The sequence below is a fragment of the Drosophila pseudoobscura genome, chromosome 3 (assembly GCF_009870125.1).
Source record: "Drosophila pseudoobscura strain MV-25-SWS-2005 chromosome 3, UCI_Dpse_MV25, whole genome shotgun sequence".
Classification (NCBI taxonomy): Eukaryota; Metazoa; Arthropoda; class Insecta; order Diptera; family Drosophilidae; genus Drosophila; species Drosophila pseudoobscura.
In genome coordinates, this window is record NC_046680.1 from 1,459,488 (window position 1) to 1,471,738 (window position 12,251).

General features: G+C 40.6%; 1 protein-coding gene across 6 annotated transcripts in view; it reads left to right on the forward strand.

Annotated features, from left to right (window-relative positions):
• The window catches only part of Nipped-A (Transcription-associated protein Nipped-A), a 149,885-nt gene that overhangs the window by 60,929 nt on the left and 76,705 nt on the right, over positions 1-12,251 (forward strand). For 5 of the 6 annotated variants that reach the window (XR_004468853.1, XM_033378556.1, XM_033378558.1 and 2 more), the window contains 2 exons: positions 583-1,200; positions 5,225-6,617. Coding sequence is in view for 5 of the 6 variants with exons in the window: in XM_033378556.1 (XP_033234447.1) it covers positions 583-1,200; positions 5,225-6,617 (2,011 nt within the window). In the remaining variant the exon portion in view is untranslated. Of the gene's footprint in view, positions 1-582; positions 1,201-5,224; positions 6,618-12,251 lie in introns of those variants that run through there. The other variant, XM_033378561.1, reaches the window with a different exon arrangement.

Below are 12,251 nucleotides of genomic sequence, written 5' to 3' on the forward strand. Positions count from 1 at the left end.
AAAGTTAGGATCAATCGACTATGGCTGCTTACGTATTATATATATTATATATAATATATTATATAAAATAGTTTGGGGTCATCGTCGTGACCCAATGAAATATTTTGTGTCGTCGTCGCTCTAAGTTTTATTTTGGGTCGTCCCCGACAAAATGTTTGACCGATAAAAATTTTCTGCACGTTCAATTTTGAGAAATCGAGGTCCATCGAGGAGATTTTTTTTATACTTAAAACGAGTATAGAGTATAGAAATCTGTGGAATCCACAATTTAGAAGATACGAGAAAAACGCAGAATCGTAGAGAATAACCATATCTTCCAGACTGCAGTATTTGAAACTATTACAGCCAGACGGAACAAATGAAATTTCAGTGACTACATAGCGTGGCCACGCCGCTTTCTCACACACTCTGTTTCGTGTCACATTTCAGTTATAATAGTTTCTTCACGTAAATTCTTGATAAGTCGCGTTATATCGAATTTATTTTTTGTGGCTAGGACAAGTTAGACGCAACCCCCGTCTTGCGCCCTATACAATACTATAATAATAAATTATTTTTGAACTTTTATTATTTATTCCACAGTTCCTTATGATGCATTCGCAGAACTTTCAAGAAATATTTGCAACTACAATCAATTTTTTGGTGGAGAGAATCTATAAAAATCAATCCCTGCAAGTAATAGCCAACTCGTTTTTAGCTAATCCAACAACATCGCCGCTTTTTGCCACCGTTTTGGTGGAATATCTTTTGGAAAAAATGGAAGAAATGGGATCAAACGTTGAGCGATCTAATTTGTATCTACGGTTGTTTAAACTTGTTTTTGGAAGCGTCAGTCTCTTTCCTGTCGAAAACGAACAGATGTTACGCCCGCATCTTCACAAAATAGTTATCCGCTCAATGGAATTAGCATTGATTTCTGATGAGCCGTACAACTATTTTTTACTACTGAGGGCATTGTTTAGATCTATAGGTGGCGGCAGTCATGACTTACTGTACCAAGAATTTTTACCTCTATTACCAAATTTATTGGAAGGTCTAAATCGATTACAAAGTGGATTTCATAAGCAACATATGCGGGATCTTTTTGTGGAGCTTTGTTTGACTGTACCGGTTCGACTGTCATCTTTACTGCCTTATTTACCAATGCTAATGGATCCATTAGTTTCTGCTTTAAATGGTTCACCTACTTTAATCAGTCAGGTAAGTTTTTATATTTACAATTATTTTACATTTATAAGCTTACAATAATAAGAAAGTAATTTTAAGATAGTAGTAAGATACGTAGGAGCCTCAGCATTCTTTTCCGGGAAGGTTTTGCATTTGCTTCCCACGTTATTGTGTTTGTCGAAACCTGATTAAAGACGGAAAATCTTAGTTCCGAGGTTTTGGCAGGTCATTACACAAATTTTAGAAAGGACCGTTCGTCTTGACGTGCAGGAGGGTTTCTGATTGCAGTGGACTCTAACTTCGCGTCGGAACAGTCCAAGTTCAACAGGAACTGGAGTTCCTGTGTGTAAAACTGATTCTTCCCGCTTTCGCTATATTCATCACTTACTCGTTTATTTTACTTTCTGCTGATATCTCTATTTATGAGCAGCACTTGTCCGCTTTAACCGTTGTCTCTTAACATTGTTGACGGCTTGCTTGACCTGTCCATATCTCAAGTCAACCATGTGAAAAATTCATTGGGTCGATTGCTTGATCTGTGCTTCGTTACAGATCCGACCATATTGTTGTTAACCCAAGTCCTTCCGCTATACCCGAAGACGCCTACCATCCATACTAAATATAGGACCAACTGAAACTAGAAAGTGTCCTCTGCTTTCGTAAAGCCTAATTTGCGAAGCTTACTTAATAACCTCATTAGGGATTTTGATTGGTCCGCCTTGTACTTGTGCACTGATGTTATAAAACTGATGAATTTGAACCAGATCGTATCATTATTGTACCCAGAATGAAGAAAACAATTTCATTTCTTCTCGCTCTGTCTCTCTCTAACACACACTTTTCATGGTCGGCTCTGCCTACCGCAAAAAGTGAGCGCCTAGATCTCAGGGACTACAAGAGCTAGAGAAACCAAATTTGGTATTCACACTCCTGTTATATCAAACCTGCACAAGTGTATTTCAAAATTTCGGCCCACCCCTTTCCGCCCCCGCAAAGAACGAAAATCTTTGGCATCCACAAATCGCAAAGACTATTAGAGCTAGAGCAACAAAACTTTGTATCTATACTCTTGTTAGATCTCACTGTTACATGTGTATTTCAAATTTTAGCCCACCCCCAGGGGATAAGGTATATCAGAGGCATATAACCCTAAAAGGTTAGTGTGAGGTATAATTATACCTACATATGGGTAAGCGGATTGACCTAAAAGTACGGATAGGTCTAGATGGGACGGCCAAGTCAATCTGACCCAAGAGAGTTTGGGAGTCAACAATCCCGAGAAGGAGCTTGTGCACGAACATTACATATTCTGCGATGGTGCAACGACGGCAGGTCAATTAGATTTAATACTGCGGGCTCCACACACAAAAACAATACTCTAATATAGGACGTACTACCGAGATATATAGTTTTTTCGTAACGTACGGGTCGTCAAACTCCTTAAACCAACGCTTGATAAACAACCTTAGCTTTATTTACTGTTGCAGCTATGTGGCTGTTAAAACACATCTTATGATCAAAAAGGACTCCGGGGTCATTTGAACTCGAAATTCGCTCGAGAACATGATTTCCTAGCACATATGATACAAAATGTGGGGCGCGACGATAAAATGTCATAAGTTTGAATTTAGAAAGGTTCAGAAAAGGAAGTAGTTGGAGGTAGTTGAACAGCACAATAGTAGTTCACTTAGATCCAGTTGAAGGCGTGTGTGCAAATACTAATCAGAGTAAGGCAGACTGATTTTAACATCATCAGCATACATTATTATAGTAGAGTATGTTATAAATTGAGGTAGGTCATTCACACATAAAATAAAAAGAAGCGGGCCCAGATGACTTCCTTGTATCACTCCTGGAGTAACATTAACAATATTTGACAACACATTAGAAAACAAAACACGTTGACGAAATCCAATCTAGATGGTTCGTTGGGAATCCTAATAAAGAGAGCTTGTGAATAAGCATGGTTCACAGAATCGAATGCCTTGCTGAAGTCCGTAAAAACTACATCCGTCTGCAAACCAATTTGAAAACCACGGTGGATTAGGTTAGAAAACTCAAGAAGGTTGGTCGATGTTGAACGATGTCTGAAAAAACCGCGTTGCGGCGGAGATATCAAGCTGCAACAAAGATGTTGCGATTGCCGGGTGACCAGGAACTCATAGTTTTCCATATTTGATAGAGACAAGACTGTTCCAAAGAGAAAGGCCAAAGGTTTGCAAATGGACTGGGCACAGTGTTTTAAAATTCGATTGAAAAAAGGTAGCGAATAAACTTGCAATACCAACAGCATATGCTTTTGTTTTGTTCTGGTAATGAAGGAAAGGAGGAAAAGCATTTGACCACACGGTGTAACAAATGGTTCCGATGGATAAAGGTGGGAGGCAGACCTACCAATCGGATTAGGTTGCAAGAGATTGGTATCATTATGCGAAATTTTCAAAATGGGCAAAATTGTCGCACAGCCAGCAGCTAAGGAATGGATCACCAATGATTACACCACCAAATTCGCATTTCTTTGCATTGCAAACAATTGCCATTTTAGACAGCAGTAGACTCACTGTGCACGAATAATAAAAGCACAGAGTGAAATGGGAGAACAGACAGCAGAGCGAGCCGAGAATCAGAATCAGAGAATCAGCAGCAGCGGCAATATTTCAGAGCAGACGATCCAACAAAGTGCAGGGAAGGAACTCACCAAAGTAGAGACAACAAAAGTATAGTCCAAAAAGAAGAAGAACTACGTAATCCAGAGAGAGTGATGGCAAGAATACGAGCAGCAGGCCCGCTTATGCTTTCAAGAAAGTGTAGGCGATGCAAACGCTGATGCTCGAGAACTGTGCACTGTTGCACCGAAGAAACGATAACCAAAAGCAGACTGAGTAAAAGCAATAACAAATTGCCTGCACGAGTCCGTTATTACGTTGCGATATAGTATTTGTATTAAAAACTTGTTTACAAACGAAACACTGGTGATTAACCGAAATTATAATCAATATTCAAATCAAATCAATGAGATTCGATGATATACCAAAACAAAATGACAACCATGTTGTATGATATTTAAACAAAGGTGAGATAATGCAGGAGCAAGAAAAACACGACCCGCTAAAGAAAGAGCTAGAAGCGAAGACAAAATACAAACTAAAAATGCACCATCATAAAGAATGACCAAACCCAGATAGGTTAGTATAGCCACACTAACCATGTACTGAGTATAAATGTAGAGTTGCGGTCGCGGCATATTTCTAAGTTCTTTACACTGTCTTTGATTCTTCTTGCTTCCGCCTGATCTAAGGAATCGTTTATAATTCCTCTCCATAAAAAAGGTAGCAGGTCTGACGAAAAATTAAATTATAGAGGTATAGCAAAGTTATCCGCTATTCCTAAAATCCTTTAATTTCAGCCTTTAATTTCCTAATTTCGGTATTAACATAGTCCCTCGGTCGGTTAGGCGGGAGGAGGGCTGCGTTATGCCTGGGATCCGCGCGTAACAGCCTTCTGCTGTGATCAGTTGACATATAACCATTTCTTGTACGGATGCGTTTTATATCATTTAACGATAAATTGATCTCTGGATAAAACTGAAATGAACACATGCAAATTTCTGTGTCATGATTTTCTTATTTATTTCATGTCACCCGTATTTTTTGGTAAACCCCTGGAAAATTTTTTTTACTTTGACCAGATGTTTTGAACGCATAGAAGGGAATTATTTCTGACACCACCGGCTCGTTACAATACCTACTTCAACTATTATAAGATGATGCCTATCTATCTATTAGATTTTAGAATCTACTACAGCCACCTAATTAAACTTTAAGGAATCAACGAGCCTGTTTCCCAGAAAAATCCACTTTGCTTATGTTGATGTGCAGACATAGGATTGTTAAAGATATGACGCCCCTAAAACACAGTTTGTTCACACTAGACTTTACGTAGTGCAAACGATGCTTAAGTCTTAGAAAAATAAGACAAAAAATATATTTATCTATATATGTAACTAATAAATACATGCTTTCTTATAATTTAATATAGCTACAATTTCTAATTTTAGGGACTAAGAACATTGGAACTCTGCGTTGACAATTTGCAGCCTGATTTTTTATATGATCACATACAACCAGTTAGAGCGGCGTTGATGCAAGCCCTTTGGAAAACTTTACGAAATCAGGACAATGCCGCCCTTGTTGCTTTTCGCGTTCTTGGAAAATTTGGAGGTGGCAATCGCAAAATGATGGTGGAACCACAGACTCTACATTATGATCAAAATGAAAAACCAATCATTTCCATTATAACATACTTTCAAGAATATGAAACTCCAATCGAATTTCCCGTGGACGAAGCGATTCATTCTGCATTTAAAGCATTAGGGTCTAATTCTACTGATCAGTTTTATAGGCGTCAAAGCTGGGAAGTAATCAGATGTTTTTTAGCAGCGTTCATTAGTTTGGATGATGAGAAACATACGTTGCTAAAACTGTTTACCCATGCAGACTTTGTGGAAAGCAATATAATGAATTGGTCAATATTTCAACATAAAGTTGAGGATGTTAGTGTGCGTGGAACTCATCAGACTGCTCTTATTGGAATGTTAGTAGCTTCAGCGACGAAAGACTTGCGAGATTCTGTTTGTCCAGTAATGGCAGCTGTTGTAAGACATTATACAATGGTAGCTATTGCACAACAGGCGGGTCCGTTTCCTCAAAAAGGCTACCAAGTCTCTAATGGCATAGATCCCATGGTTCTAATCGATGCATTAGCTGCTTGCATGGGTCACGAAGAAAAGGAACTATGCAAACCTGGCATAGCTTGCATGGGAATAATTCTTGATACTGCCACAAATATAATGGGAAATAAAGAAAGAGCATGTAGATTACCTTTAATCCAGTATTTGGCAGAAAAAATGACATCCTTATGCTATGATCGACCTTGGTATTCAAAGGTTGGTGGCTGTCAAGCCATTCAGTTTTTATGTAAGCATATGTCTCTGCGTGCTCTATATCAACATCTCTTCAACTTTTTGAAAGCATTCATGTTTGTGTTAATGGACCTAGAGGGAGATGTTTCCAATGGGGCCATCGAAATTACAAAAAATTATATGAAGACCGTGCTGGAAATTTGCTTAAGCCCTATTAGTGTAAGTTATAAAAATGATGATCTTAAAGACTTGCAAACAAAGGCCACATATGAAGTTATTCACGAACTAGTTCGACATATTACAAGTCCTAATGGGATTGTAAGAGAGGAATCTATGATACTCTTAAAGCATATAGGAGCAATTCAATCTAAAACAGTATCGGAAGTTATGGACCCACATAAAGATGTACTCGCTGATATAATACCACCAAAAAAACATTTGTTGAGACATCAACCAGCCAATGCACAAATCGGATTAATGGATGGAAACACGTTTTGTACCACCTTGGAACCAAGATTGTTTACGATTGGTAAGTAATGATTTCTATACCTTTACAGCGCCCTAAAATTAGGCAAGGCTTTCCAATGCAGGCTCTGTAATGACTCCTTAAGACCGGGTAGTGTCGGTTGTCAGGTCTGAAATTTTGGGAATCATATCTTTAGTTATTGTGGTCGTTGTTCGTGTTTCGTGATCCTTTGCAGGGGACGAGCATATTCCAAATGCGGTGTTATTCTTGATCCTTAGTGCTGAGTTAGGTATTACCTTGTTGCAAGTACTGGATGCAAATCTGCGAAGAGCTGTTTGGAACCATGTTCTTGAGTTAGTTTATAAAGTTTATAAGTTAAAAAGTATGAAAAGTGGGAAGTCTACATAGGTAGTTTAAAACCAGCTTTGGTGATTATACGAAAATCTTAACATTTTCGAGCTTTTTTATAAAAAGTGTTTTAATGTATCCGAGCTTTTTTTATGGAGGCTTTGTAATTAAGAAGGCAATGGGACTCAGCTTTCATTCAAATCTTTGTTAAGTTTGTACAGATAAAACAGATTAAATAAAAGCATTACGACTGCAACTCTACATTTATACCCGATACATAGTCAGTATGGCTACATTGAGCGACCAAGAGTGCGTGCCGGAGAGACAGAAAACGTGTCTGAACGTAGCCACTGCAAATTGATTTGTTCCTTTTGTTATAAAAATTATCCGAACTGATCGAGATTCGACAAGTTGGTAGATATGGCCATTCTTTATGATTGTGTGTTTTCAGTTTTCACGTGTCTTTAATATTGAGGATGCCACCGATTTTCGCACTTTGTAGGGACGGAAGGGGGTGAGGCGAAATTTTGAAATACACGTTTTATAGTTAGATCTAACAGGAGTTTGGATACCAAATTTGGTTACTCTAGCCTTTATAGTATCTAAAATTTGTGGATGCCCCAGATTTTCGTCCTTTGCGGTCGAGGAAGGGGGGTGTTTGGTTGTTTTAGCTCTTATAGTCTCTGAGATATAACCGCTCATTTTTAGCAATAGAGAGAGACAGAGCGAGAAAGAATGTAATTGTGAGCGAAGGGGGATGAATTTCCAATCGATTCCACTAGAAACGCAGAGATGTGATATAGCCGACGTATGAGGATCGCTGAGGAACATTTGCCGAAGCTCCAAAAGCTAATTTTTTGCTCCTACAAAATTTGCAGCGTTGTCTGACCAGATGATTCGAGGTTTGGGACGTAGACTTATAAAACGCCTTAATGCTGCCAGAAAGGATTCTGTTGATAGATCCCGAACGACTTCCAAATGAGTTGCTGTGGTGCTAAAGCATACGAAGACAGCGATGTAACATTTGATAGGAGGCCTGCTTCTGACTTCCGACTTGTGATAAAAGGGTCCTCAAAAATCAACGCCCGTTGTGTGGAATGCTGGATTAGTCCTTACGCGATCCGCAGGCAAGTTTCCCATGATATGTTCCGTCAGCACTGGCTTCAAACGAAAGCATCTAACCAAAGACTATACAATACCAAGATGTTGCATGAGCGACCAAAAAGCTGTTCTATGGCGGGTCCTAACATTAGAACCCAAAAGGCACGAGGGAGCGCGCGGGGTTTCAATTCCCTTTTCGCCTGTACTTCGTCTCTACCGCGACCCCGCTGCCCATCGGTTTCGTCTGTTCGGCAATTCTGGAATCTCGAGCCTCAGCACCGTCGAAGCGGTGGTCGCGGATCGCCGATGTCTTTGGAGCGGCACAGTGGGAAAATTCGATTGGAAAATTCTCTATTAGAATTTATCTAAAGCACTCATAAAATTTTTTTACTATTTCGGCTGAGTCCCCACTGTGCCGCGCCAAAGACATCAGCGACCACGGTGCCCTACGTTTTCGGCACGCAGACACTGACATGCTTTTGTTTTTGTATTCTTTCTCTCGAGACACACCGACTCGACGCTGACCGAGGCATTGACGAAGCCGAGTAGCATTTCGGAGGCGAAGGTAGCGTAAAAGAGAATTGAAGTAATAGCCCCGCGCGCCCGTACCATGAAGCGTCAAACGAAAATTGACAAAGAATTTGTTCCTCATGCAACATCTTGGTATTGTATAGTCTTTGATCTAACACATTTGCGAATGATTCCCGCAACATATTTGCGTAATAGTGGTGGACGCAAAACGCGTACATTTCTAATCTGGCTTGCTGCCGAAGCACGTAACGTGGAAACTTAAAGTTTTCAACCATCGACAACTGCGAAGTCAACTCAATCCAAGTCGTATGTAGATCCTGGGGAAAGCTTTCGTCCCAATTCAACTTTAGGCTTTCGTTCCATAGCGACTGCATAAATATTTTAGCTTTTGTGATGATGGGAGAGATGAGCCCTAGAGGATCGTAGAACCTAGCTAGTGTAGACAGGACCGAACGCTTCGATATTGGTCCTGCAGCGGTTCCGACGTGAGCGAAGCTAAACAGAAGATTGTCCGTGGTGGGATCCCAAACTAGACCAAGCGCCTTGGTTACTTCAGTCCCGTCATGAAAGGTAAGGAACTTTTCGCGATCCGCCTCCGATACGCCTTCCAAAGCAGCGGGTTCATTGGAACACCATTTACGTATGGGAAAACATCCTTTCGAAAGTAGCTCCTTTACCTGCTGACGAATCTTGATGACAGAATCAATGCTGTCCCCCCCAGATATGAGATCATCGACACAGAAATCTCTTCTTCATCATTTGCCAATTGATGCATAGCACGAATTGCTAAGAAAGCGGCAGGTTTGGTTCCGTAAGTAACAGTCTCCAACTTGAACATAGGGTCATTGCGCCATAGGATGCACTACACGTGCGTATCGTATCACAGCGATACATTTTGCAGATATCGCCACACAAGGCGACTTTAAAAAAGCGGAAACGAAGCAGAGTTATCAGAATTTTAGGTTGGATGGTGGGTCCAGCCATTAGCGCATCATTCAGTGATACTCCAGACGCTGTTTTGGCAGATCCATCGAACACTATACGTAATTTGGTGCTTGTACTATCCTGCTTGTGGACGCAATGGTGAGGCAAGAAGTACTGCATGTGTCCTAAATCACGATACTCCTGGAGAAACTCCATATATTTTGCCTTAAGCTGTGCATTTTTTGCTAGCTTCCTCTCCAAATTGAGAAATCTACGTAGCGCCTGCTGATAAGATTCTCCTAATTCCTGTAGACTGAATTTGGTTGGCAAACGCACGGAGTAAGCTCCGGAATCTAGGCGAATGCAGTTTGTGACGAAATGCTGTTCGCAATGAACATCTTAATATATTGGACGTTGACATGCAATGACTGCATCTATCAAGAGGCGATGCAATTACTGCACCGTCAAGTGGCCCGTGTGACACCAGCAGAAGGCTGTTACGCGCGGATCCCAGGCAAAACGCAGCCGTCCTCCCGCCCAACCGACCGAGGGGCGCTGCCGCATGACGCGCGGTGCGTAGCCGAACCAAACGCGAGCATGCAAGAAAGATAGATATTAGACTAACCTTCGAGGAAAATTAGCACTAAACTTATTAAGAAATTAAGCATGCAATAAAATACAAAATACAAATACCACTACAATTACTAATTACTAGAAAGGTGTGTAAGGATTAGTAATTTAATAAGAGGAAGAGAATTAGTGGAGGATATAATATGGTAGAGGGAATTATAATCCGAGCATAAGACCCTAAACGGTTCATGCAAGGAATAATTCGATCTACAAAGTGGAAGGAACAACGGTATAAAGTTTCTAGTCAGTCTAATAGGAATCGTGAAGTTTATGCGGCTCAACAGATCAGGGCTGTCTATGTCACCCCTGGTCACGTTGTGCATAAATATCACACCAAGCATTTTTCTACGGTTAACTAAGGATGGGAGGTTTACTAATAATAGTCTACTAGAGTAAGATGGGAGTCTTACACCCGCATCCCAGTTAAGGCCCCGCAGAGCAAAGAGTAAAAAGTTTTTCTGTACTGATTCTATACGGTCCTGGTGTACTTTGTACTGAGGGCACCATACACAGGAGCCGTATTCTAAGATCGGACGAACAAGCGAGGTATAGAGAGTCTTTGTTATATAGGGGTCGTCAAATTCCTTTGACCACCTCTTTATAAACCCAAGCACGCCCATGGCCTTATTTACCATGGTAGAAATGTGTTCGGAAAACTTTAACTTGGGATCTAACATAACACCCAGATCATCCACCAGGGTAATTCTCTCAAGAGAACCCCCAAATAGGGTGTAGGGAGCCAACAAAGGGTTAGAACGATGAAATGTCATAACTTTGCATTTCGAGGCATTAAGGTGTAACAAGTTTGCACAACACCATGACTGAAAGCTATTGAGATCGGATTGCAAGCGAGAATGAAATGAAATGTCCTTGTACTGGACACAGAGTTTAACATCATCCGCATACATAAGTACTCGAGAGTATGTTAATCCTGAAGGCAAGTCATTAATAAAGAGTGTGAAGAGTAAGGGGCCTAGATGGCTGCCCTGTGGTACTCCCGAAGAAACCTTTACTGGTAAAGAGAGGGAGTTTTTGAAGAGGACTCTTTGAGACCTAGAACAAAGATAGCTAGAAATCCATCTCAGGAGGTTGGGCGGAAACCCTAAAAGGTCAAGTTTATGTGCTAAAAGGGAATGGTTTACAGAGTCGAATGCTTTACTAAAGTCGGTGTAAATAACATCCGTCTGTAAGTTACCTTGAAAGCCTTTAATAATGAAAGAGGTAAACTCTAACAAGTTCGTGGTGGTTGATCGCCGCCTTATAAATCCATGCTGAGTTGGAGATATAAGTGACTTGCAGAGATGTTGCAAGTGCGGAGTTAAAACCTTCTCAAACAATTTGGGAATAGCGGATAACTTTGCTATACCTCTATAATTTTTTGCATCAGACTTGCTACCTTTTTTATGGAGAGGAATTATAAACGATTCCTTCCAGATTGGGGGGAAGCAAGAGGAATCAATGGAAAGGGTGAATAGTTTAAGCAATGGTCCACACAGAGCCTCGGCGCAGTACCTGAGTACACAACCTGGAACCCCGTCTGGACCCGGTGAAAACACCGGCTTAACTAGTCGAAGATCTTGAAGTAGGGAATATTCATTTAACAAGGGACTGAAAATGCCGTTCGACCTCGGTAATCCGTATGGGTACGGTTGACCAGAGTAGCGTTCCTCAGAATAGGTGGTTTGGAAAAACTGGGCAAAAAGATCGGCAATTGCCTGATCATTATTTGCCGACGTATTACAAAATGATAGCGAGGATGGGTGTGCGGACGTTCTACGCTTACTGTTTACGAAGCAGTAAAACTGTTTAGGGTCCTGAGAAAAACGTATCCTGCAACGAGATAGGTAGTTCTTATAGCATTGAGCATTAAGAACTGAAAAGTTTGACCGAGCTATTACAAAACGAGAGTGAGAAGTAGGAGAACCCACTTCTTGAAATTTTTTATAAAGTCTTGATTTTAAGTTTTTTAGACTGGATAACTCTTTGGTAAACCAAGGGGGTTTTCCAGATCTAATCGGACAAGAAAGCGGGACACAAGAATCAAAAAATGTGCCAAGAGCATTGTAAAAAATGTTAAGCTTCGCAAACTCGGCTTTATCGGATCCGATACAAAGCATAGATCAAGCAATCGACCCAAGGAATTTTTCACATGATTGACTTGAG